The 27,767-nt window shown below is 37.1% G+C and overlaps 1 protein-coding gene and 1 long non-coding RNA gene across 4 annotated transcripts in view; one reads left to right on the top strand and one right to left on the bottom strand.

Moving 5' to 3' along the window:
* PDE5A (phosphodiesterase 5A) overlaps positions 1-27,767 on the bottom strand; it is a 134,156-nt gene that overhangs the window by 75,871 nt on the left and 30,518 nt on the right. For both annotated transcript variants that reach the window (XM_061993936.1, XM_061993935.1), the window contains one exon: positions 613-715. In XM_061993936.1, the coding sequence (XP_061849920.1) occupies positions 613-695 (83 nt within the window). In that variant the 5' untranslated portion in view covers positions 696-715. The remainder of the gene's footprint in view (positions 1-612; positions 716-27,767) is intronic.
* On the top strand, positions 5,916-14,833 carry LOC133625215 (uncharacterized). Of its 2 annotated transcripts, none has more exons than XR_009818514.1 (3): positions 5,916-5,966; positions 7,354-7,405; positions 13,137-14,833. It is a non-coding gene; the product is annotated as an uncharacterized LOC133625215 (long non-coding RNA). The 2 variants fall into 2 exon arrangements; XR_009818513.1 differs by lacking the exon at positions 5,916-5,966 and adding an exon at positions 6,756-7,057.

Below are 27,767 nucleotides of genomic sequence, written 5' to 3' on the forward strand. Positions count from 1 at the left end.
AATATACTCAAGAACAAAACGTGAAGACAGTCAGATTGAAAAGAAGTTGTTACACATGAGTGCATGTCTATTTCTGGATCCCATTTGATTTTTTTTTTCCTAAGGGTTTTGGCATACTCAGGATCCTTCCATTTTCTCTTTCAGTTTTCATACCTGTCTCTCAAGACAACTGTGGTGTAGACATTTGTTCAGCCAAGAGAGTCTGAATGAGTGTGTTCCCAACGTACCATAGCTGATTCCAGATCAGCTGCTATCTGATGAAGAGGTGTTCCCCGCAGTGGCTATTCATGCTACCTCATCTCTTTTTTTTTTTTTTTTTTAACCATTGACTGACCTGAGAACCTGGAGCCTTCAAATCCTTACCAGTTGCCAAAACTAGATAACTAGTTTCTGTCTTGTAAATAAAAAAAGAAATGTATTAAAGCAAATCAGTGGAATGCATTTTTAGATCCTCCTGTCAGATAGCTTGGGGTCAGCATCTCCTGCCTTCCTGAAGAAATTAAGCTGTATTTCTCAGGAAAACAGTGAGTGATCCACAAGTTAACAGGTCCAGATTGTCATAGCCACGTATCTTTTCACACTTGGTGCTCTGTTTCTGAAATTGATACTTACATTTCATCACTGGCAGGTTGCACACTGTTAGGTTTCTGAGTCAGGGGTTGCCCACAGCCATGTGTTTCTACAGCCTTTAGCATAGCTGCATCTTCATGTGCTGCTGTAAAAACAGTACAAATGACAAAATAAAACAATTTTTGTTGGAATCCAAATACCACTTGTGTCTCTTAAAAGCTTTTCTATTAATCAGTGACCCCCCATTAGATCAGTGAGAACAGTCTTAAGCTACAGATGGCTATAACAAAGTGGAAACATTATGTGATTTGACTTAGGCTATAGAAAAAGTTTCTGCCATAATTAAATTACATCAGATGAGTCACTTGTTTTTAGTGTTGTGTCTAGTCTTCTAAACCACTGGGAAGCTGATTTTTAATCTATCATGGCTTTCTGTAGCCATGAGACTCACACAGCTACTTCAGGCAGCTTATGACCATGTCCTATGAGAGAGAATGAGTTATGAGCGTGCTGTGGGCTGCAAGAGACATTGCCAGATTCTCAAGTGTGGCAAACTTGATTTGGTGTCTTTGCGCCCAAATGGATAATGTGAGCATCTAAAAACAGCACGTACCTTGCTACTGGCCTGTGGGCTCATCCAGAAGGAGAAACTCAGACACTCAGCCCTGGACATGTTCCTATGTAACCCAATCTAGGTGGACCTGCTTCTGCAGGGGGTTGGACTAGATGATCTCTAAAGGTCCCTTCCAACCCCCAACCATTCTATGATTCTGTGGAAACAGGTGGCTAGCTCATCCCTAAGCACGGCCAAGCTCGTAGAGGGGGTACACTGAGGGAGTTCAGCAATAGGAAGTTCTGGAGTATAACAGGGATTTAATGCCTGAATGGTATGGATGTAGGTGTCTCTGTTCATGTCTTAAAGCAGTGAGTTCAATACCTTGGGATTTAAAATGCCATCAGTGCTGTATACAAGTGCTCAACAGCCAAGCATGGCTACCTGCACGTTAGCTGTTGTGGCATCTTACTTTTTAAGACCTTCAGCATAGATTTTAGACCAGGAGAGAATCAAACTGTGTGAGAACAAAGCTGCCAGAAAGAGCTAGGTACATGAGGACAATGATACGGAAATAAGCACATAATTTTGCTAAACTGTTCCAGTTTGGAACAACAATATTAAGGAGACTCTTGATGAGCCTAAAACTCCTTCCAGCTGCTTGCAAGCTACCGGCTGTGGCTGACATTCCTGCTTTCCGGCTGCAAAGTCTGATCTCTTTTTAGAAACCCAAAGAAAAAAACATATAATTTTTTATTTGAGCTTATTGAATTTATTTTAATTTTATTTATTTCCCAAGTAAAATAGTTATGTGGAAATAGAAGTTCTTGTGGTGTTCTCACGGCTCAAATAATCACATGAGCACCCTTGAGGAAATGAAATGTGACACAGCATGGGCCAGCCTGCAAGGACAGCTGAGTGCTTGCAGACTACGGCCTGGCTTCTCAATACATCCTGCACTGAACACATATATATCCCCAGCTGTTTTCTTCCTTTCCATATAAGACCAGATGACAGAGGTGCAAAGTAGACTGAAAGGCAGGATTTTTGTGTGTGTGGTGCATGGCCTTTATCTGTCTGTTTTACTTTGTTAGTAATCTAGAAGAGGGACTTTCTATGTTTTATAAGAATTTTATGCTACATAGAGCACATGGTAAACGTCAGTGTAGTGATATTAACAGATAAAAGCATACACAGACAAGTATTGCAGTACTGGACTTCAATGAATTATAACTGTCAAAATCTGTTTTGACAGCTGACTAAGGGTTTTGTGAGGAAAAATCACTGCTAATTAAATTTGCATTGACAGAATTGGATTCTATATTTACTGGAAAATGGCTACTGTCTCCCTTCTGAATCACATCTCTTCCTCTGTTCTTAATTTAAGGTCCTGAAAAACCAGGGTGAATCAGGAAATATTTGTCATTATATGTTCTTTCAGTGTGAAAGGAACTCAGCCTGTTGCTGATAATTAACCAGAGCAGTTCTTTTGATAAATTTATGCCTTCTATCAAACTGCTGTTTAAAGTGCCTTTCAGATGTGTATTGATTTATCTTTCCAGCATTTCTGTCTTACACAAAATCTTCCTGTTATTTTACAGGAGAGATTTATAGGAGCTATTGCATTTACTTAGCAGCTGACTATTAATTTCTTGGTATCTGTTTGTGAACAAAAATATGGTTTTGTCCAACTACTTAAAAGCAATTTGAGGAGATAAGAGAATACAGAGTTGTATGGAAGGAAAAATAGCAGAAGAGAAAAAACCCCAAATCAGTCTTCTCGATGGTTTTGAATTTTTAGTGAGGTTGAAAGATGTTCATATTATTTCGACTAATATTCAGTTTAACTGCTGCACGAAGTTTACTATTACTACTAGGAAAAACAAATTTTGCAGTTGCTGGAGTCTTGTAATTCTATTGCTCACCGTTGTAGGAATTATTTTTAATGGAAAATGTATAATGAAAAGGATATAAATATATATTGAAATAAAATCAATGGAATTCAGAATTCTGTGATGCTTTTAGTAACCAACAAGTGAAGAAAGTAAAGAAATAGAAGTTGTTCTTAAACTAGTCAGTAAAGTTGAAAGTAAATGCTGCAAGTTCTCTCAAGTGCTTTCCAGCCATAAAAACTTGTACAATATAGATTTTAACATGTATACAACCCCAATGAACGTTGACCTGAAACATGCATAGTACAATTGTTTTCGTTTGGTCACTACATTTCAGTAAGAAACTTCAGGTTGGAACAACCTCCCTTATTCAAAAATAGAACTGCTTTCTTTTTTTGCGTTTTTTTGCCCCTCAGGATTCTTGCTGTTTCTGAAGAGTTATGCTCATGAAGACTAATACAAAATTATTTCTGAAGCTCTTGCAACAAGTTAATTAAAACAAAAAAAAGCACCAAACATCTTTCAGTTTGTGTGTTTATCTGTGTCTTTGAACATCTACTGACTCATTTAACTCCAGAATCCTTCAAATCCACTATTCAGCATCAGGCAAATCTGGTGGAAAGGTAAAGGTAACAAACCAGTGTGAACATCTCAAAAAAAAAAAAAAAAAAAAGTGCTCCATTGAAAAGACACATTTTTAAAGCCTTCATTGAGACACGGGTTGTTAACTGAGCATCTCAGGGCAGGACAGTACCCATGCAGCAGAGAGCTTTACAGCCTGCTGGTTCTGGAACTTCAGCTGGAGCTCTGTACGGTCCCAGCTAGGTGTTAGACAGTGAGGTCTGACATGCACGGGTTCTTCACTGTCTGCGGTGTTAGCATAACCAAATTAAAAATCTACCACTCACAAAATAAAAATAGGACAAATGCAGCTGGATTTATTCTAATGCTTCCAGAACAAACAGCTCTTCCGATTCAGGCTGGAATCTACTTGCTCTCTTGCCTCTTTCCCTCTGCTAAGGTTGAGCTTAAACATTTCTTACTATTTTGAAAAACCCACTACTTCATTTGCCCTCCTATTTTTAGTTTCTTTTTGGAAGGAATCAGATAAATGTCCCTCTATATATTGCCCAAGACCCTATAAATACTCTTCCAGTTTCCAGGTCAAAAGTGGAGTTCTCCTCTGGTATCTGTAGCGTTCTCACCACAGTTAACCATATTCTTTTATTTACGGTCTTATCATTACTAGTGCTTGAAAATACCTTACACTAGTGCATGAGTAATATCCTCCTATTCAAATCTCCCTCTTCTTCCATAGCATTTAGAAACACAAGTTAATAGCAGTAGAGAGCCATCATTATCTGATCATGCACACTGGTGGTTCTGGTTTCTTGCTGTCCTTTTGATCTCACTGTATACTGCTTACAGAACTGTGCTGCTTAGTAAAGGTCCTCAGGACATGGGCCAGGCCTTTGTGTTTTGTACTTCTTGTTATTTCTCTTCTCTGGATGAATGTCTTGACCTTTAAAAAACAACTTGGAGCCTGTTAAAATGTGTTTTATTTAATCAGGAATCCAATTCAGAGATAGCAAATCTGTTACAGGCCTGAAATTCTCTCAGTGTACTGTTCATGCCAACCCAACTTTACCCTCACAATGGTTCATGAAGTTCAAATAAAAGAGCTGTAAACACAGAAGAAAGGGCCCTCAGAAGGATGAGGAAAGCTTTTCTTGATATTTGCATTCTTTCTTATCATAACAGGCAGTTTGGGTTCAGGTTATTAAAAAATTGAGAAAAATATAACTGGTATTTTTTTCCTTGGCCTCGCAGATTAGCAGAGACCTAAACACAACACAATTAAAATAAACTATTTAAATAAAGCCATTAAAGGTAAAAACATTTGTGTAATCAACAACGTTCCCTTCAGTACAAGACACTACATGAAAGCTGATGTGCTATAAATCTTGTTGATTTTCACTGACTACAAAGTGGAGTTGAAACTTTCTATATGAATCCTTGGGTGATAATGCAGGAAGGTGGCTCCAGAGCTATCTGACCTTGGCAAAGTAGCAGAATGTAAGCTCACTGCCTAAAGAAATTATTGTAAAAATCAGTGCTGGGAGGAGAACTTGCAGGTTTATTAATGTTCATCAGATTAAAGAAATGAAATAACTGAAGCAATATGAGCAGTGCATAAAAGCAGGGGAATTAAAGGAAAAAATGTGTTTGAAGTGTGCTATGGCCCTTCTCAGAGAGCCCCTCATCAACCTCCCTTCCAATTCATCCTGTGAAACAGCTGGCATGGGGTGTGCTCTTAAGGCAGACAAGCAGCATCAGTCATACAGCTGTGCTATCTGGAGTACAGATGCCTTCACTCATGCTTGGTAGTTGCTAGTCAGCTTCCAGAGTTTTGGCAAAATTGTTCACAGATGTTTGACACACAGACATGAGAGAGAAATTCAATGAAAAGAGCTGTGAAATTAGTACATTGACTTGTCTTACTGTTGTCTTTATCAGATGCTATATAGTTCATCTCTGAGGATCTGGTTGGAAATTATATATGCATGTTGAATTAAAATTCCTTCTTGAAAGTTACATGTCTTAGAAATTAAGGAAAGAAACATTTTCTGCTTTATTTGTACATGAACATCTTGATGTGTTAAAGCTGAGGTCCTTATCCACAGCACAGTGCATGGCTTGCTCTCCAAAGAGCCTTTTGATGTGCCTGAACAGTGACTTATATTTCCTTGTCCTAGATGTGGCTCTGCCTATTAACATCCATTGGTTCCTTTAGGCCAATAGTGAAAGTAGTAATGACTTTCTTTTGTTCACATGATCTACTGGAAGGCAACTGGAGTAAAAAACCCTCACTTCTCTCTTAGTGCCTTTAGGTGGGTGGTGGGCTTAGTTCCTGCTAATTAGGAGATTTCATTGAAAGAAGAAAACTTGAGGTATGACATGCATGCTATTTACTTAAGTGCATGGCACTGGTGTGTGGCTGCGGTAGCATCCATCTCCTCAGTATTTCACCTTTGCTGTGGTTGACTAAACCGCCACGTCAAGAGCTTTTACTCTCAGGGCAGTTCAGCAGAATGCTGCCATCTCCCTGGTACTCCTCAGAATTGCTGTTGGAGTTGTAGGACAGTTGATTCGAATTAATGCCAGTGCATGAGAGCATGGAATTTAGACCAAAGACCTTTCTCATTATTCCTGAGGACTAAACCTATCCTATAGAAGTCAGTGAAAATTCAGGTGTCTCTAAGTGTGCTTTCATAGGAAAAGATAAAAACAAGCTAATGACAGACAAGTATTTTAATAAGAGAATCTAATTTTTCCCTTTTCACCACGTGTTCTGCAATGGACAGTAAGTGCTGTATTTGCTGGCAAATGAGGCAAGTCTGGGAAATCTATTCGTTTTCCTCCACATTTAAACAAACATTTTCTCATAACCATGACCAAGAAAGGAAGCAAAAGTACTTAGCAAACTTATATTAAGTGTTCTAACTCTGTGTTTATGTTTTGTTCCTGAAAAATATACTGACAGTATTGATAGCGTAGTAGTGTTCAGCTCCTGCAGCAGGAGAGGACTCAGTGAGTATTTTTAACCTTGTATGGAAACTTGGTTTTGTTTTCAAAATACCTGCAGCTTAGAACAGTCTGAGCTATTCTGAAGAAAATGTTGTGGCCTTCAAAGAAAGTTCACATGACTCCCACAGGGTACTCATGTCTGGGATGAAAACGCTAGTAGTGTCCAGAGATAGGACTTGCCCTGAGGAAACCTATCACGTCCTCTAACTTTCTAGTATTTTAGTAATGTGATTTTAAGATGGAGGTCTTTTGAAAACCGAGGATGCTCCTGTAAGAAGATTTATTTCAACCAGATAACTGTCTTAGATTAATTCCAAATTGCTACATAATGCCACTACTAACTAAGGTCTTAGATGGATAAACCTGTGATTTCACTTACTAATCTGGAAGCTTCTGAAGATAAACATCAATATTTATGAAGTCGTACTGTATTCGCATAAGTCTCTATTTTCAGGTACTGTGCCAGTAGTTCTTACATTAGGAAATGTAAATCAGGTTTTAAGTATGTGATTAAAAAGATAATCTGATCTTGAGAAGCAACAATATTTAAATTTTGTTTACTTTTTATTCTCATCTCTTTCGTTTTGAACATTTCATGCTACAATTCCCTTGCGTGTAAGTCCCTTTGATAGTTAAGGCTGAGCTGCAGCTTCCAAAAGCAAGCTCTGAAGAAAAATGGCAAATAATGAAGTATTGTATTTTAAGAATAAATCTGCAAAATTTTGCTGAGAGATTGTGATTTCTTTCCAGAGACTGTCATCACCAGAGCTTATGAAAAAATGGCCCTCATACCATGTAAAGGGTAAGTCATGACAGATCTTGTCTTTTTAATGAACAGTGTTGTCACTGTTTGGCTTTCTTTCCCTCAGGAAAGTCCTACATCTTTTGCAGAGGTGAAGCAAAATGTTTTGCTTTTACTTATTAGCTGCCTTGAAATAAACTAAATTAATTGAGACAATGAAAAAAGGAGTAATTGTGAAAGACAGGTATTTTATGGCAAGGTGTGGTTCTTTGTTTTGTATTTCTGGAATAATGACAGGATAGGAGGCATAGATTTCTGTCCATCATTAACCTTGTCAAATGCAGTAAAGCAGTAAGAATATCACAGGCTTAGAATGAGAAATAGCTGTAGTGATACCTGGATTTATCTTTGCTTCTATGTCATATTCTTATTGCTACTGCTAAACTAAATAAATTTGAGAAGCACAGTCATTCTTTATGCAACGGGTCAAATTCTTCTCTTTACCCTGTACTGTATGTTTTGACTGACTCATTTCACTAGGGTTTATCTAGATTTGTGCCAAGGCAGTGAAAAGTAGAAGCTTATTCAAAATCACATTTTGTCCTCTTTGGGAGATTTGCACCCGAAGTGTTATTTCTATCAGAACTGTAAGGAAGCATCAAATCTGGATTCTGATAATATGTTTATTTCACCTTGGTAATTTTACTTTAAATGATGTTACACTACCAGATTCAGCTTTTTCTAAAACAGCATTTTTTACTGCTTGTGTACCACAATAGTTTACAACAATGATCTCGTCTCTGTCTCCAGTGAAGTCATGGGAATACTTAGTACTGTGCATCCTTCTGAATATCTGTCTGGCTCTGGATGAGCCAGGTCAGCCCTATGAACTTTGCTGCCACACAGGAAGTACTGTAATGTTCAGTAAGAGCTCAGTGTAGATATAGGTCATTTGTATGGTCAAATGAAGTAAGCAGATATCCTCTGGATTCAAGAATATCTCTTTTGATACTTTCAAGACCTTATTCTCCATAACTCTGTGAGTTTAATTTAGATCTACATTGTTATGAAGAGGAGATTCAGGTCATTTTTGCTCAGAAATAACAGATATAAAAGGAAAATTGCAAAGGGTCTTGACAATTATTTCTTGGCAGTTCCAGCTTCCCGTTAGAAGCAAACACATATGCTTTTCTCAAAATGACGCAGATATCTCCACACGTCCGTGGCTTGGGAAGACACAGATGGACTCATGTGAAAAAAACAACAGGCACTCAATTTGGAGACGAAAAACAGTCTTTGCTATTTTGTGACTGTTACTTTTTGGTAGATGCATGGACACACGTTCAGCCCTGCCGTAAAAGAGAGCTGGTGGCCCTATGTAAGTGCTTCACCCTGAATGTTGGCAGCTGCCAGTGCTGGTGTTAGAGTCCAAGTATATGCTGTCATACGTGTGTATGGGATGGAGGGGGTGTGCAGCCAGCAGGGGCAGGTGGTACTGAGTCCTGGCCCTCAGCTCTGTCCCGACAGTGGTGCTGCTAAGGTAGTGTGAGCTGATGCTCAGGCACAGACAGGGGTATGTGATGTTTGGGGCTTAGCACGAGCTGGGAGCACACTTGTCTAACTCAGCCTGCTCCTCTGTTTGAACTGGCTCCTTCATGGAAATGAACAATTTCCATCTCACAAATTAATCTATGGCTGCAGCACAAAGATCAGCAATGAAATACCTGTGAAAAGATAGGTGGAAAGCTGGAGCTGTGAAGTGGCTAAAGACACTTAGTGCCTTAGTGGCTCAAGTTCTGTTTCACAAGCAGGGCTTCCAGCAGCACAATTTCTTCCCATATAGATATAGGGGTTTAGTTGTGCTTCTTTCTGATTATTTGTTATAACAAATTATTAATGTTTTTCTGGACATGAATAGTTAAAAAACACTCCCTGACTAAAATGGTTCATTGTATAACAAGAGCAATAATTTAAATTACTTCATTATCTTTGTCTCAGATTACTTCAACTACAAGGCAGTCTACAATATTTAATTTAATTTCATTTACAAAGGCATTGTGAACTTTCCTTCATTAATATTTACAAAAATGTTTAGATCAGAAAAATAAGATGTGCTACATCATGTCCAAGTATAACTGAGGAGAATGATGTGGTCAATTCACAATAAATATTCAGAATCTCATATGCAGAAGTGCACTGAACATAGACTTGAAACACCAGCCTGGCATTGTCATGTTACTGAATTTGCCTGAAAGGTACATTATAAATACAGGGGATCTATTTTGTCATAGGTTACATTTTACTTGCCTTCTACACTAGAGCGTTGTCTGATTTTGTATCATTGTTTTTCCATTTATTGAGTTATTTGATATAGAAAAGTGTGTTAGTGTTTGGAAGTGGAGAAAGTTGCCAATTTATCTTTTCTAAGAGAAGATCTAAGAATCAGCAAACTATCAAACAAGAATTTATCTCATTTAGTGCAGTAAGAAGAATTGCACTGCCTGCTTTGACATTTGCAGCCTGGACAATTCAGTTTACCATCCAATCACAATTTGTACAGGAAAGAATTTGGTCTCCTGTTGAAATTTCCTGTACTGTAGTTTACACCAGGCAATTCTCTGAGTTGACCAGTCTAAACAATTGTTAAGAGAGATCAGAGAAAGAGAGAAAGAGGTTTGGTCTGTATTATTCAGTTATAAATGGCAGGAGAAGAGAGGCTGTTATTTCATGACCCAAATCTCTGCTAGTGAGCAGATACTATAGCATGTGATCCCTGAAAGTCTCCTTAAGTCTTTTATCCTATCAGTCTGGAAAAACTCGTATATAAATCAAAAGTTTTTGGACACTAACATAAAGTACTAGGTTATGAGGGAAACATCAAATTCCTTTTGTCACTGCAAGAATAAGATTTTCATTTTGGAATTTGTCTTCTTTTGAAAGAAAAAAGACAAAACAAATTCTATAATTCTTTCCAGGAACTTAATCGGAAAAAGTATTCAGGAAAAAATTTCTTTTTATGAAATAGTACCCACTTAAAAGCCCCATGTGGCACAGATTCAGCATATAGTGACAAGTGCTGGTGTATACTGACAGGTACATCGTTTAGCAAGGTAGAGCAGACAGTGTTTAGCTTTTGTTATGTCAGCTCTAGCTAATAGAATAATTGCCATTATTTAATAATCTTTATCTATGATTGAGATTATGGGGGATTGGTGGGAGTTATCTAGTTATCTATAGCGGTCAGGCATTTTGCCAAATGGTAATGTCTTGAGACAAATTGTGGCCACCTTGTATGTCTACTAGATTTCTGCCCTTTAAAGTCCACTGATACCTTACCAGGGAACAAAACAGGTCAGTGCCTTAGTATTGTTTCCTTCAGTATGCTGAGGGCTTTCTGTAGTATGGCAGGCCATATTCCTGGTGAAAAAGAAGACTCATTATGCCTTTGTTTGTCACAATGCTTTCATTGGCCTGATCAGGGGCTTTATGTTAAAATTTCCCCTGAAAAATTGGGATAATCATGGGAATAATTCACAGCAGAAAGTGGTGGGTTGAACCGAAGAGTTCAGTACTAATCACACGGTCAATGACCTTAAATTGTTCATGGGAATAGCCCTTTTTACCTGCAGTGTTGTGGAGAACACTTTCCTGATTCGTTTCATATCCCAGATGCAGGATTTGTTCTGTCAACCAGTTCAGTGAGACTGCTGATTTGAGTCCCGTTCAGGCTCCAGCTAACCAGACTGATAAGGTTAATGCCTCCACAGTGCAGATTAGTTAAAGTTTCTCATTGAGACTTGCCCTTCCTCCAGCAGAGGTTACCGATCTCTAAAATATGGTGCCACAACTATTCATGAAATTTGTGCTAAATGCCATTCATTTAGAGGAGGAAAAAAAAAAGCGCAATTCAGTATACTCTTAGTAATACTTAAACTAACCCGGATTATTTTGAAATATCTGTTTTAAGGATTTAACTACCTGTGAATTATGTCAACAAATGTAAGGAGATGGTAATCTAGACATGTCATCATGACAGAAACCTTTTCATCCACTTGATTTGCAGCCAAAAGAAGACAAGAGGCTTCTCCTCATGTCTTCTTTTCCAAGGCCTTATGGTGTAGTTTTCTTGACAAGTAAGGCTTCTCTGAAACCAAACATAGTCAGAAAAAAAGAACAATTTAATTTACAATGTAATTTACAATTTAATTTAGTGCTGAGAAGGCATTCAGAGAAGCATGGTGGTAATACAGCTGAGGGAGAGTGAGATAAATAAGCTTGCGCTAATGTCAGCACTAATAAGGATCCTGTTTTCTGCAGCTGAGGTAGTGTGGTCAGAACTAGCTCAATTATGTCTGTGCAGATAAAACCAGAAAAACATTGCAATATCTGTGTTTGAAGGCTAGCTCTCATGGCAGCAAAATATTTGAGACTATTCCAGATGTGCATATGGGAGATTTTCACAAATTCTTATTTTCATCTTGCAAGGAGATACAATGCTTTGTTTTAGTGACTTAGAAGAGAGTTTTAAAGAAGGACACGCAAGTACATGAGTCTCATTTTAAAGGCCTCTACAGTTTTCATGATACTTTAAGAGTTGACATATTATGTTTTGTAATGCTCAGGACTGAAAGTCAGTAGGGATAGTTTCTAAAATTTAGTCTCTTGGAGTTTATTTCTCCTCCAACTTCTAGTCTGTTAGGAGATAAAAACCAAAATCTACAAGACAGCTTCATATTACAGATATTGCACAGTTCTAAATACAGTGGCAAAAAGTCATTCGGGTTCTTAAGTGCTATTGTAAGACATATAATAAATAATATTGAACATTACCCTCAGAGATCACTTTTCAGTTTTATGGTAAAAATAGGGATGCAAATGTGGAATTCAGCTGTGTAGATGAAGAGTTTGGGAGCTTCAGAAATACTAGTTTTTTAAAGCTGTAATTTCATCTGTGAGTTTGCAGACATTTCAAATAAAATGTTTTATTCTTTGAAGGTCAAGTATGTACAAAAACCTACCTAGAGATCTTGTCTCTGTAGATATTTATGGAAACAGAAAGATTATTTCTATGAATTATAATAAAATGTACAAATTTTATAGAAAAACACATTGTAAAATGTAAGCTGGAAAGTTCAACCGAGCACTGTATACAAATTAACTTTTAATTCCAAGATTCCAAATAAACATATTTTTACCTCTCTAGATTTATATAAGCTGTTCTAGTTCTCCACTAATTTCCTCTTAGTTCTCAGAGCTGTATTTATATTCGGTTCATTTGGCCTACTTGAGAATCTTTTTCTACTCCCTAAATTTGATTTTCAAGGCAAGTACTCTTCTCGGGGTGCTCAGTACTTCAGTCCCGTGAGGGCTAAATTTGGAAAGCATAACATCAATTGTTTAGAGTACATTGTAGTTGTGATTTAAATGATGGATTTCCTAAAACTTCCTAAAGAACCATTTCCTGCTGTAGCCGAGGGCACATGCTTTGCTCTCTGTTTAATGAAATGACAGAAAAAACAGCCATAATCAAAACCCAGAAGGGGTACAAACATCTAGTCAGATCATTTGAACACCTTTAGAAATTGACATCATAGCAAGCAAAGTATAACTTAATGTTCCTCCAGACATTAAAAATATTAATAAGAAATCATTACTAATTACTAATAGTACAAAATGTTCAAACTAATTCAAATGCTGGTTTGTTTTGGTGAAATTACAGAGGTCTTGTTTAGTCTTACAGAAAAGATTTTTGGCCTGTTACTATACTGCTTTTGCCATTCCTTTGTTTTAGTGCCAGCAAAGTGAAGCAGAAGGCTGGACCAGCCATTCTTCTTTGGGGCGGAAGCTGAAACGATCAAGAAGGACCCTTGACATTATCTTGAAAAAAGAAATAAGCTTTTATCTAAGGTCAGGAGTAATGAGAGTTGTGTTATTTTGTAACTAGTTTGAATATCTTCCAGGAGTTGGTTAGATAAAAATGGTGTAATTCTGAAATCATAGCAGAGAAAGCCCAAATAACAAATTATAATAATGACAACTTTTGTAGGCAAAGCCTTTCATTTTAGCTGTTCAAAATGCACAATAGGGCAAAGTAGCTAGTGTAAATACGTTTTGTTTTTTCTTTGAAACAATGCCGTGTGTCACTTTAGCTTCATTTGTTCAAGTAAGTAGGAATATAGTGATATAAAACCAGATGGTGTTTGCTGATTTTGAGTGACAGATGTTGTCTTATCCTTGAGGTTATGCAGTTAAGTGTAATGCGTTTATAGCTGAGCTATGCAAAATACTGAGCACCCTCAGCCCCTATTAACTTCCAGGGCAGCTGGAAGGTCTCAGTACCTCCCAGGAGGGGCATTTAGGAGTCAGAGACCTTATTAGCTGAACTCTTCACCTAAACATTTTCTTTTTGAGATGTCCTGATCATCAATTCACTTGAAGGCAGTGTTCAGAATCTTTAGGATCACTCTCCAGTGACCCTCTTTAGGCCTAAAATCAAAGACCTTTCCCTCTTTTCAGAAAACTGATCACATGCCAAGAACCGTGTCTAAAATGGTCACTTGATTGATGCGATTATGTGAATGCAGTAATACAAATACATGATAATCTTATTGAAACATAAATAGATACATTGCTCAGAGGTAATGAAGAGAGAGAAGGTAGTCTTAGTGCTTAGTAGAAAACACTCAATGTTCTGGTTTAGCAAGGAGCAGCTTTTGGCTTAGTAACAGGGGGAACGACTTGCAGTGAAGACCCGGTAAAGGGTTTGTGGACTCTCCCCCAGCTCCTGGGTTCACATCCACCTCCAGCCCGGCTGGGCCAATCTGGCGCCTCTGTGATCACTGTTTAGGGGACGGGAATTTGAAGTGCTGGCAGGAGGTGTAAGAGTGATACAAGATGGAGGCGACCACGCGGACCCTTCAGCCAGAGAAGGAGGAAGGAAGGAGAAGCAGTAGACCAGAGATCCCTCTGCAAGTCGTGGCGAGAATACAAGCTGTGCCCCTGCAACCTATGGAGATCCGTGGCAGGACCGTGAGTTACCAGCAGCTCCATGTGAGTGAGCCCGGACAGACGAGGGACTGTGTGGGGAGACGGCCATGGCCCAGGCCGTGCTGGAGAGCCTGCACGCCGCAGAGCAGCCCCACACGAGAGGCAGAGAGGAGCTGCAGCCTTTGGAATAAGTGCGCGTTGGAGCAGCCCGTGCAGGGCTGCCATGCATGTGAGTTACCCCACGGACTTGCAGGGAGGACTGGTGTGGAGTTCACCCGTCCTGAGGAGGGACAAACGGCAGAAGCTATCGGGAACAGACTAACTGACCCCTTCCCCCCCACCCCCAAACTGTTCAAGGGGGGAAGAGGTAAAAACCCCGGGATCAGGGCTCTGAGCCCGGGAAGAGGGGAGGTGTGGCAAGAAGGTGTTCTTAAGAAGGCTGGTCGGGCTCTTCATTGTTGTATTACTCTGTGTTGTTTTATCTTGGTTATGTTTTGGGTTTTTGGGGGTATGTTTTAGTTGATGTTGCATTAAATTGTTTCTCTGTTTTCTTCCCCAAACCGAGTGGCCCAGTCTGTTTTGTCCTGAACCTTAAGCCGCAATTAAGCCCTCCCTGCCCTTGGGCAATTCTCAGCCACTTCGGTACTCGAGGCTAATCATGGTCTTTGTTCCCTGATGGGCCTAAACTACGAAACTCAGTGAAAATGAAACTGTTCAAGATGCTGGACAATTTTCTCTTGAACTTAACACTGTAGTATAAAAGCATTGAGCGAGGCCACTAGCCAGCCTGGATCCTAAATGTGCCTTGAACACAGCCATCCTCGAATTATCAAAGAGATTTTTTCATTTAATAAAAAAAAGTTTCTTTTGAAATGGCAACCAGCATTTTAAAATTTATTAATATAGATCCTGAGATGAGGCTGGCAAATGTAAAATAGTCAAAATCAAATTTAAAGAGCCAACATATGAGTTTATAAAAGGGAAACACAAACACTGAGTGTACATATAAATATAGTCTTTGTACATAATGCACAAATAAATGCACTTTGTGAAGTGGGGCTCTGGTGATCTGCATTTATTAAACACAGGCACTGAAAAGCAGGATCACATTGTGAGAAGTGTCTATTAAAGTGAGTATTCACAGATTTTGTGAATTCTATAATAAAGCACAAAGGCACATTCCAGAGTTACGGAATAATTCAGTTGTGTTGTGTTAAAATTAGCAAGAAAGACAATCTGATGGAGGTAACCTAGGAACAAGTGAATCTTAAATTTATTTGTGATAAATTGAATGAAACGATAGTTGTAAACAAAGTAGCGAATCCCTAAAATGAATAGATTCTAGTAACCTATTAGGTTAGTCAGGACTGAACAGAATGATAAGGAATATCAGAGACATCTAAGAAAACTCAGTAACTGAAAATTATATTCATTTGTTGGTTAGTGCAAATAATGTATGTTAAAAAATAACTTATAGAATCAGGAATATGTCTAAACTGGCTTCTGACTGTTTTGATATATATATCAATTTCAACACACATATAGGTAGATGTCATCTTAGAGCCCCAAAATACTCTATATCTTGGTTTTCTGCAGCCACCCTGTCATTTCCAGGCATCATGTCTCTGTAGTGCCTGGCTTGTACCACAGGGAGCTGACACACCTACTGCTGCTCCTTATTGTAGTTTCCTCCTATGCCATTTGTATTCCAAACACTGGGACCAGAGGGAGGTCCCTGTTTTAAAGTGCCAACAGTACTGTGATATGTAATGGAATGCTTAGATACCTTCTGAGTACTCCTGATCTCTCCTGCCACAGCATCCAAGCACTGCACACTAATCTGCATGTAAGAAATTCCCTACTAATGAAAATTTCATTAATGTTCATTAGGAGGAGTTTCTTCATGGTCATTACTTGTCAGTTTGAAGTCAGTGAGAAAGTAACCTCTTTGTTATTTCAGGGTTGGTTGTGTAGTCCAAAGTACAATCACCCATTGTTAACTTCTGAATATTACTCTAGATGGATATAGTTACAGAGCAACATTAACATAATTTAAGAAAACATGCCCTGGGAGTTCATTCATCCTTGCCTTAAAAGTTTCTAGATTCCATGAACCACAGCTTTGACCTTCTCTGACTACAAACAGGAGATAGTGACTTCAAAGTTAATGTATTTCCTGGATAACAGAGTGTGCTACCAAGTTAGCACATATTGCATAAATTTTTCAACAGTTAATTTCAATATTATTTCATTTTATATATGAGTGTTACAAATATAAGGATTCCTTTGTAGAAAATTTTAAATTTGATTCCATATGACAGTTCTCTGCATTTTGAAAAGCAAATTTTACTTTGCAGCCGATGAAATACCATTATTTGAAAAAAAATTAATCTCTGAGGAATTGCTGCTTTAAAAAAGTGCATATCTTATACCAGCTCCCTCTACATTTTTCTCTTTTTTAAACAATACTGTATTTTTATGTAAGCAACACGTGCCAGACACTTGCATGAAAAATATGATGTATGTAGTGCACTTCATTTATTTTTTTGACATAACAACATAAGCTGAAAAAACACAGCGGTTTGTAAGAATTAAGTTATGACATAAACCAGACTATTTATGTCAAGAGAAGGAGACAATTTGCAATTAAAAACAGAGAGATGAGGACTGGCTACATAGTTCATGCAAATCTTATGTGAATGGTATAAAAGTATGAAAGTGACTTGCTGCATCCATGTAACAAAGTGCAGACCATTGTCATTCGAGGACAGATTACACTAACCGTATGGAGTAGTGTTTCGTTTTGGAGGAAACTAAATACTAGATCTAGTAAGCTAACAAACCCCATTGCTTATGAAAGTCCTGGATGTGCAAATGCCTCCTGTCACCTGGGAATGCTCTAGGGCAGTTCTCACTGGCAGCACACAGTTCTTGCCCACTATCTGGAGAGGGGACCAGTTACTTTGGGACTTAAGGAGGCACTGGTAGGAGTTATAGCATTATGTTAAACAAAATACATTGTCTGTCTGAAATGACAACATAATTACATAATTTCAGGAGGAGCAGGCTAGTGTGAAATAAATGTTTGAGGTTCAGTCCACTTTAGGCAATGTGCCCAAAATAATAGATGATGGTTAAAAATTATATTTGGGTTCCAAATACCTATCCAAATGCATTCTACTTGGCAGCTTGACAGGATGGTCAGTTTTCACAATTTCATGCCATGAAAATCAGAGGTTGCATAAAGTGTAACTATCCAAACATTAGACTAATTATTACTACCCTGTATCTGCAAAGGGCTTTGTTCTCTGTCAAGATGCCTTGACCCTTTAGCATATCTCCTCTTCTTTAGCATCCCTCTCTTACTCCACCCCAACCCACACACAAAGTGGCGTTTAAAAAAGACTCTTCACACTGTGTCATAAATATTAATGACACAACACTCAGGGCCTGGCATTTATAATTTTTCATCAGTGTTTCACACCTGACTGCAGCCAGCCCTTATGTAACTGGTGGACATTTTTTTTTAAAAAAAATATTAATATTGAAGTGAAATAAAATACTGAGATAATTTTTCACAGAATTGTTGGCAAACACTCTTTCCACATTGTGTGCTTGGAACATTATTTAACATGACTTCTTGAACAATGCCCATGTTGGCTTTGCATTGTTTGACTTGTAATTGCAGTACAGTTTATGTCTTTCAACTTCTCCCTACAATACCTCCAAATGATCTGTGGATGAGAACTGAATACACCACTTCGGCTGTTTCTGAAAAAATTAAGACATTTTTCCCTGCACTCTTACTTTTCTAGTCATCTTTAAGAAGGGTTAATGCCATTGTTGGTAATACAAGAAAATGTTTTTCATAGTTCCTGTGGTCGCTTGCATAATTTCTGATTTTTCAGTTTGACCTGCACCAATTGTTTGAAATTGTAAATTAAACAACAAACAATGTTTTGGAGATATTTGTGACAGCGTTCAAAATTTAATTTTCTGTTTTCTATTGGCCTGAATGAAATACATACAATTTGGTCTCCTGAGCAACATTGACGGCTCAATCCTACAAGATAATGAGCCTCCTGAACAAGCTGACAGATACTGACACATTTCCTTAAACAGCAAGTATGTGTTTGGTTCTTCTTGGCCTTCATTGTTTATCTGAATAAGGACCACAAGGTTCATGGCCTTGTGCCTTGAAGTTTCTAGATCATCACTGAAAAGAAGAAATACGTACTGGGCTCATCAAAATAACATGTATTTCTCAGTGTGGTGTATGTCATGACCTCTAGTGCTTTGAGTTAAGCAGGATAAGAAGCAAACAAACTATAAGATCATAAGACTTGATAGAACGTGAAGTCTTCAAATCCAAGGCAAAAGCAGCAACTTTCGAGTCCTTCATGACAAGCACTTGCCATCCTTCCTTGAAGTCTTCAGTAAGGGTACATAAACCCTCAGTTAAACTTTCCCGCTGTTCATAGCTATTTCATTATAGAATATTTCTGAACATGTAATCCACATCTTCTTTCCTGAATTTTAGCCTGTTACTTTTGTAGACACATAAAGTAGCCTTCTACATGTCCGAAAGACTGTTATCAGTCCTCCCCTCAGTCTTTTAGGCTAAAAATCCCACTTTTCCAATATTTTATCCAGATTCATATTTTATAGACCATTTATCATTTTTATTGCTATCTATGGGACTGGCTGTGGCTGGTCCATAAATTTCTTGAAGTGTGGTCCCTGACCTAGCCACAACCATCCAGTTAAAGCCTTATCAGTGCTGAGTAGAGCAAAAGAGTTACTCTGCAAACTTGCATGCTATTTGCATTCCAGAATGTGTTGTTGTTAACTCATGTCCGGTCTGTGGTTAAACGTAATTTCTATACCCTTTTTATTGGAATTTCTTCCTATGCAGCCATTCCCTGCATTTTGCTTCCGTGCAGGTTATTATTCCTGAATGTGGTGCTTGCGCTTATGTAAGTTGAAAAGTACCTGAAGTTTTCCATTCATGTCTCCAGTTTATCACAACCATATGGAACCTTATTCTTGTTCTCCAGATATACCATACTTCATTTATCTCTAAATCTAATGAGCCTATTCTATGATCTTCCACGGATCAGAATGGAAGACATTTAATATCCCTGGACCCAGCATGGACGCCAGTGGAAAAATCCATTTGATTTGTCCTTCCATTTGGATAAGGAACCTAACTATTCAACTTTGCACTCACATTTGAGATAACTTTTCTCTGTCTGGCTTATGATGAGCAATGTGGTCACATAAGACAGTATTACAGACACAACACTAATGAATGCTAAATATTCAAGATTCATATTTTTACTTTCATCTTTTCACTGATTAAGAAAATCTGCAAAGCATTCAGATCTACTCTGACTTACTTTTTAGGATTTTTTAAACTGAACACCGCAACCATAGCATCATTACAGCCTACGTATCTTTTGAAGAGCTTTATTTCTCAAGAAAACAATTCAGAAAAAATTGTCTTGACATGCAGTTAACAGAATCCCCTTTGAAAGTACACATAAAAAATGGTGTATTTTGCATTGCTTTGTTTCTTCTTCAAAATTTAGAATTAAAATATCAGGAAATACTTTTATCTGAATGTTCTTGATGTACTTAGTGTAAGCCTGCACATTTTAAAAGTTTGCATAACGTAACAGAATTGTACCAAATACAACATAAATTATCTTTACTGTACAAAGAGCAATTCATGACATATTTCAAATTCAGATAAATATTTGGGGTTTAGAAACTTTGAGCATTTGATGACTAAATTTCATCCCCTATAAAGTCTCCAGCCATTCAGTAAACTCAAAGTCAGTGTGAGAATGCTTGGGTCCAGGATACAACTTTTAAGTTCTGAAAATTTACAGGTGTTTGTATTTGGTGTTTTGATTTGCTCCATATTACTTACATCTTTGTTTTAATATGCTAACTGTTTTCAAAAAAGGAAGTACTGTTATGGAGGGGTATCAGATATATACCCAACTGTATATAAAATGTTCACAGACCAATCCAAAACTGATTGTGGAATGGACTGTGGTGTCCTAATATTGCTCAAGAGCTTAAAGTATTTTATAAATGCTTACTTAGATTTCATACTTGTAGTCAGAAATATGAAATGTGTTGTTTCTTAATTTAGAACATTCATACCACATTTCCACTCCAGAAAACAAAGGTAGATCACCTAGGAGTTTACAGCTCGGAAAGGCTGCTTCCTTTCATTGCTGTCACCCCTAGTACTTTCTATACAATGGTAGCTGAAGGATGAAGTGTAAAACTCAAGAGTGTTCTGTAGTTTGAAAGCAGAACCATTACTGTAGTAAATTTTTTTTCTAAGCAGAGGCAGTGGAGAATTGTCTATCTGAAATAAAAAATAGAAGGAAAAATGTATGGTATCTGTATTTAGAATATTATAGAATAATAGTGAAACAAAGTTTAACGTGTAAGGAAACTGACATTTTTAGATGATAAAAGTAACTGTTCTCTGGAAGTGATAAGTAGATGTGATTATAGATTACAAAATGTTGATAAGGATGAATGCCACTTCAGATATGCTAAAGCACAGGCCAGAAGCCAAAGTTCTCAATGACTTGTCAAATGCAAATCTTCCACTATAAAGGGGTCACTGCATCCTTCATTTCCATGGCAGCACTTAGTTTCCTGAAATCCTAAACCATTTCTAAGTATTAATTAGTTCAATTTGTAATGCTCCCTTTAAGGGAAAATAGTACTTTGAAACCTTTTTTATTCCCAGATTTTGAATCCTCTGAAGGATTAATTTGCTTACTCTAATTCAAAGTAGAAACAGAGTCTTGACTTCCAGATTGTCTCCTGTATGAATATCAGGTTTAATCCTGCAAGTTGCAAGCAAGAACAGACAAGTAGTGATGAAGTCCTAGACTTTGTGCAAACGATACTTGTAGCTCTTTTGTAGGTAGCCCTTTTACAAATGACACTTGTCTTTCTGTCCTACAGAGATCTTGAAGTGATATTAGGGGACCTGAACTGTATACCTGTTGAAATCTCTGTAGGACTTGATCTACTATCTTCACAACATATTTTACTGGTGTTAACCCAGGAAATTCCTTATGCAAATATGTAGATTAATAGTGCTAGTTACATTACACAAATCTCACAAGCCAAACTGGTGAGTTTTGCACTTCAAGCAGAAGTGAACTGTGTGTGTTATTATCCTCTTTTTGATGTATTTGTGAGGAAGCACTCTTAATCTGGATTTTTTTGACAGAACATCCAAACAAGTCCAAAACTATTCTGGTGTGGAAGGACAAGCTGTCAGCGTGGAGTCCTTGTACCTCTGAAAAGACTTGTCTTCCCTTTGAGTAACTTGGGAGCAAGGTTACTCCAGTGAAATTTAAAACTGAAGCTGGTACGACTTATTTCTGTCAGCCTTCAGCTAACCTCCATTTGTTTAGAATGAGCTGAAATTTGTGGGCTTCCAGTACGACTGGAGTGTACTTAGTTCTTGATAAGCATTATGCGTAGTTTTGGTGTTTGGAGTTGGTTCCAGTGATTGCTGTTACAGCACAAGAGGTTTACAACATATCTGTAAGCCTGAAAGCAGTACTTTGAGGTCTACATAGATCTGGCTTCAGAGAAAGGTGTGTGTGTGTACGGAGATGTGGCTTGATACCATGCCAAATTTCTTTTTGTAAGTAGAAACTAAAGATGAGCTCTTCATGGGTGGCTAGATAAAAAACATATCCTTCCATACAACTGAGCATATATGCAAAGTCTTAGTCTCAAGTCTTCCCCAAGAAACTGTTTCCAAATAAAAGGATATGGGTTAGTCAATTGTGTATTACTTTTTTACTGCTAGCATATTTTACAGAAGGATGTATGAATGATAAGGGCAAAGCAACAAAAACTTTAAGAAGAAAATATTCACCATTTTTCCAGCAAATGTTCATTTTTATTTGCTTGTTGTGACAACATGTTTGCAGAACATGAATGTTGGACTTTAAATTAAGATTCATTTAATGGTGAAATAGAGTTTGTTTCAAACAAATTTAGTCTGCAGGGCTATCCAGTCAAGAAATAATATCAGGGAACTAAGTTACGAAAACAGCTCAGATACTGAATCATTAATATTGAGCACTCAGAAAAAAATTCATAAGGGTTGACATTGGTTATCTTATCAAAATGAACAGTAAATAAGTTTTGAATGAAAAAAGCTTGATAGTGGGTTGACCAATTCATCAATGTGAAATTCATCTGACTCCACTGACTCTGTTCTGTTATTTTCACTCGTGTTTACTAGTGTGATATATCACAGAGTATTCCATTAAAATGAATTGGTTTTATAAAACAAATTATTATCAAAGTAAACAATAAGGAACATAGTTTTTGACTCTACTTCTTCATTTTCTATGTCTACCTCTACCTAAGTGTAGAAGTATTTTATTTTCTCATTTTAATGTACATACAACTCAAATAAGAAATGTTCATGTTACATATTCTCTCAGTCTATCTTGCAAAAATCATTAGGGCCTGACTTTTCCACAAAAAGGAATGCAGAATACTGTCTGCTTGTAAGTTTGTGATTCATGCCTCCTGTCAAGGCTACCAAACCAGTAAAAACACTGGAATGTAAAAAAAATAAGCATGATTATGTATTTCAGGAAAACAATTTTCTCAAGAATGTTTCTGGAACAAATCTTCAGCATTTAGCTGTTTCTAGTTGATATTTCAGTGATGAAATGCCTACTGGCACAATTTGTACTATGGAATTGTCCCACAGGACAATGCTTTGCTTTAGTGTGTTTAAGGTGTATTTTTTTTTTTTTCAGATTCTCATAGCAGCAAATCCTTTAGCAGCTCATTACTTAATGGAAATTAAACAAAGTTTCTTCCAGGAAAAAAAAAAATTGATCTCTATCACTCCACAGTGAACTTCTTTCTTAAATACATAACACGTTTTTTGGAAAATATCTTCAGTTTAATCTGGACACTATAAACTCCAGAGACAAGCGTATGTTCTCATTCATCCATCTTGCACAGCTCAAAACTCAAAACCTTCTGGGGAAAAGGAAAGGAAAGGCAAATGATACGTTCTGTGTATAGAAGTCTATTTGTATGATGTCCAGACTTTTGCCTGTCACTCTCATTAAAAATGGCAGGCTATATAACTAAAGAACTCAAGGGTAGGCTCTTGCACACAGGTCTCCTAAAGACACTGACAGACTTGCTTTCCTGTATACTAACAGATATTTCTTCAGGAGTTCTTCCATTTTTTGTGGAAACTCATTTTGCTTTCTGTTGTCCAGAAAGGTCAGTGGTAGCTGATCCCTGCATAATTGATGACCTTATTGAAATATCTGTTTCTACTAGAGAAGCTTTTGGGCAGCTTTTCCTTCACACTAGAACTGCCATCAAAACAATAGGATTAATTATGCAACAAGTAGTATAGTGTGTAATTCACATGCAAAAAGTATGACTTTAGCAATGGATGACTTAATAGTAGGTTTTTAAAAATATGTAATAATGAAAGTAATCTTTGATCATGAATATAATATACTTCATCTACTATCTTAATTCATTTTGAGCAACACTAGATCAGATCAGATTTTACTGCTGCTGTCATTTGCAAAGGGGCAGTGCACAGTTTTAGTGGATCATTGCTGGAGGCATGCTTCCATGTTGGCTTTGGTTTATACTTTTTGCAAGAAAACCAAATAATGCCGAGTCTCATGGAAGCAATGAAGAAAAGAAAATGACAAACAATTTTGCAGATGTATTTTGCAAACATGCTTTCAAAACATTTGTCATTTCAAAACATTAAATCACAATATTTTATATCCAGTCATTGCTGTTCTGACTTTACACTGTAGGAAGACATCTTGCTCTATTTGTCCCCACTGTATCAATGAGCTATTCCCACTGAAGATGTCTCAGTATGTGGAAAAGTAACTATTCCTGAAATCAGTGAACTCTATTTTAAACTGCCAAAGTAAAATGTACCTTTTTCTCCTCCCATATAACCTGAAATTCCTGTTCCCAGATATAAATGCAGAAAATTAAAAAAATTAAAATGGATCACTTGCTTTTTTTTTTTTTTTGAGGACTGTGAAATTGTGCACTTCGTGTTCACAGAATAGCTGCTATTTAAATGTATTATTATTATGTAGATCAATCAGAAGAAAAAGATCTGCTATCTAAAATCTGCTTCATTCAATTCCGAAATTCTATATTGGTTCTGCAATTTCATTCAGAAAACAGGAGGACAATTTTTTCTAGCAACTGTTTCTTAGAGGAGACTTTTATTTTTAAACACTACCTCCATATAAACCTGTGTTTCTCTAGAGGTTACAGAAATAATTGATGTTATCTTTGATTACACTTCTGTCATGCTTTTAATATTGATAGGTTTGATTTTATTGAATTTAAATGTAACGTTTAAGTTCATGCTATGGTTAGTTGTAACTTGTGAGTGCTACAGAAAGCAAATTAATGCTTATTTGGGTTTCATAGACTTTCAAGGTTTCATGAACATATGAAAGTCATAGTGACATGAATAGAAAAACAAGCGCTGAGCATACATGCACAGAATCATAAAATTTTCCCCCAAACACAGAGAATCTGATTTCTTTACCATTATTTGTCTGCAACATCATTCATGAAGGTCTTATGCCCTTTTATCAGTGGAAAAATCACAGAATGGTAGGGGTTGAATCAGCCAGTCTTCCCAGTTTGGTGTCATCAGTGAACTTGCTGAGGGTACAGTCTGTCCCCTCATCCAGGTCATTGATGAAGATGTTGAACAAGACTGGCCCCAGAATCGATCCTTGTGGTTAAGGGGCCAGAAACAAACTCTCTTAGCTGAGCAGCTCTACTTTAAAATATATGCATATTCTTTTTCTTTCTAATTAAAATTCCATTCTTATTTTCTCATCTATCACATTATTTCCTTGACTCTTTTACTAATTTACTACACCAAAACAAATAGCTACCTGTAAGGTCTTTGCTAGTAGGATTTAGTATAGTGCACCATTGCAAGAGGTGTTCTACTCTTATTGCCTTCTTTTTTTCAAAGAAAAGATCTTCCACGGGGCACATTTACAATAAAAAGCAAAGACAGCCCTTTTCAGTCTAGCTGGAAATACCTAGTAAAAAAAAGAATATTGCGCAGAAAATGCTAGCTTGTCTGACAATGTCAGCGTTACAGCCATCTGCTGAGAGCCTAAGAACTGAGTGTACAGTTTGCATATCTAATCTAAGAGAACATAACTTAATAGCAACTGATTGCTTTTTTCATAACTTGCAGTAATAGAAAGTGTTGAAAACTATACTAAATAGAGTGCATTTCATATAGATTCCTGCCTGGTCCTGCCCACTGACAACCTAGATTCATTATTTCATGCTCACTCTTATGGCCTTGGGCACAGTCATACCATAGTTATGTGGACTAATGAGGCATGAAAACATGGGAAAAGAGCATGGAAAAATAAGTAAATGGTTCATAAGGTCTATTTTGTTTTATAATTTTTGTATCTGTTTTGTATCCTGTGTACCTGCTTTGCCAGAAATCTTAGGATCATTCTATAGTTTATGATACAGGATTATCAGATTGATGATATAGACTTTCTAGTGTTTTGGTGAACTATTTTGGATTTGTTTAAAAAAGGACTTGGAATGTGGATCAGATACAAGTCTTGTCACTTAATCTTTCCTTAGTTTTATGAACTTCAGTATGATTCCACAAATTTCAGGCAGTTGTCTTCAATATAGAGGCCTTACAAAAAAAAAAAAAAACAACCAGAGTTAGCCCCAATAGAGTAATAATTGTTTAAAGCATCCAAAAGAAAGACCTTTTTTATGGATTTTTTTTTCCGGATCGCTATATTGCCTTTGTACCATTTCTCATATTTTCCTTCAAAAACAATACCAGTAAGCAAAGTCCATGAGAATAATACATCTTCATAAAATAAGGACATAGACTGCTTTTTGTGCCATCACAAATAGCTTTTTGTAATTGTGAAATTAGGTTGCTGAATGCTCTCTGATAGCTAGTGATGAAGGACAAACTGACAGGAATGTGTGCTTAAGATCCCTTATCAAATCTAGGTCTAATTAATTGGTGTCCTAAAATACAAAGAAAAATTATTAAAGCAAAATGAATCTACTGATATCTCTAACAGAGTAACACATAGTTATTACTACAGAAGGAAATTCTTGTCTGTGCTTCAACATTTCAGACCTATTCTTAAAAAAAATGGCATCAAACTGCAAAAAGAGTATCAGTGCTTCATCATCCCTATAAAAATTCCAGATGCTGTTGTTTCTTAAAATTCATAAAGAATTTCTTGTATAGCATCTGCACTCTTCTGCACCACTCTCAGTTTTTCTAGTCACAATTGAAGTGTATGATTATCTCATTACTAAGCTTTGGAAAATCTGTTGCTAATTCTAAAAGCATTTTCCATGGGGCAGGCAATAAGATGGTGCATAAAGATAGCAAGATGTATTAATAAATAAATATCTCAAGATTTAGTACTTTCCCATTGACAATTAATGCTTCCCCTCACACCCTGCCTCCCCTCTCCCACCCCCAGTACTATCCTTTCACAAGTATGATTTTTTTTTCAGAATACACTAAAGGTTGGTTTGGAAACAATGCCATTCAGATACCAGTATAGAGAAAAGCAAAATCTATGATGCTGCTCAGAGCTGTTATCTAAATGTTCCAGTTATCCAACAGGCATCATGTTGAAAAAAATAACAGACCGGTCAAAGGAAAACAATGTGAGGAGAATAAAATAAGCATTCTGTGCTATGGGGATGAAGATACTCTACACTCTTCATTATATTCCCTGGCTCTCTGAAGGACTTTCCATTGTGTCCTCTCCCAGTGCCATAATGCATCTCTGTGTCTTAGGTAAGGACAACAGAAACACAGATGATCCCCCTCTGTTCTGTCACACTACCCAGCAACCATCAAAATTGGGAAAATGTAAGGAAATCTCTGGAACATGAGGTGAAAGTTAGTATTACTAACCTTTGTCAGGCCTTTGACAGGTTGTAAAACTAGTGATCACTCAGACCCAGCAGTAGCAAAGACAGAGAAACTACATTAAGAGAGAGAGAATTAGGTCTGCTTAGGAAAGCCAGGATAATGGGTAGCAAAACATATTGCTCTCCTATATGTTCTTCAATCATTAAGTGGGCATTGGTTACTTTTTGGAAACACCAATAAATAGAGAAGAAACGTCTTATAATTTAAGCCCCATCTTATCTGTTTTTCTTTCTCATATCCTGATAAAAAGAAAGAAGGAAGCAGGAGGAATAAATAACAGAAGAATTGAAGGAGTTAAAGGGTGAAAGAGACTGATGCATAAGCTCTTTTTCTTTAAGGACTTGCTTAGCTTGTACCTTGGTCCCAAAAGCGTCTTTAAAA

The sequence above is a fragment of the Colius striatus genome, chromosome 3, assembly GCF_028858725.1.
Source record: "Colius striatus isolate bColStr4 chromosome 3, bColStr4.1.hap1, whole genome shotgun sequence".
Lineage (NCBI taxonomy): Eukaryota > Metazoa > Chordata > Aves > Coliiformes > Coliidae > Colius > Colius striatus.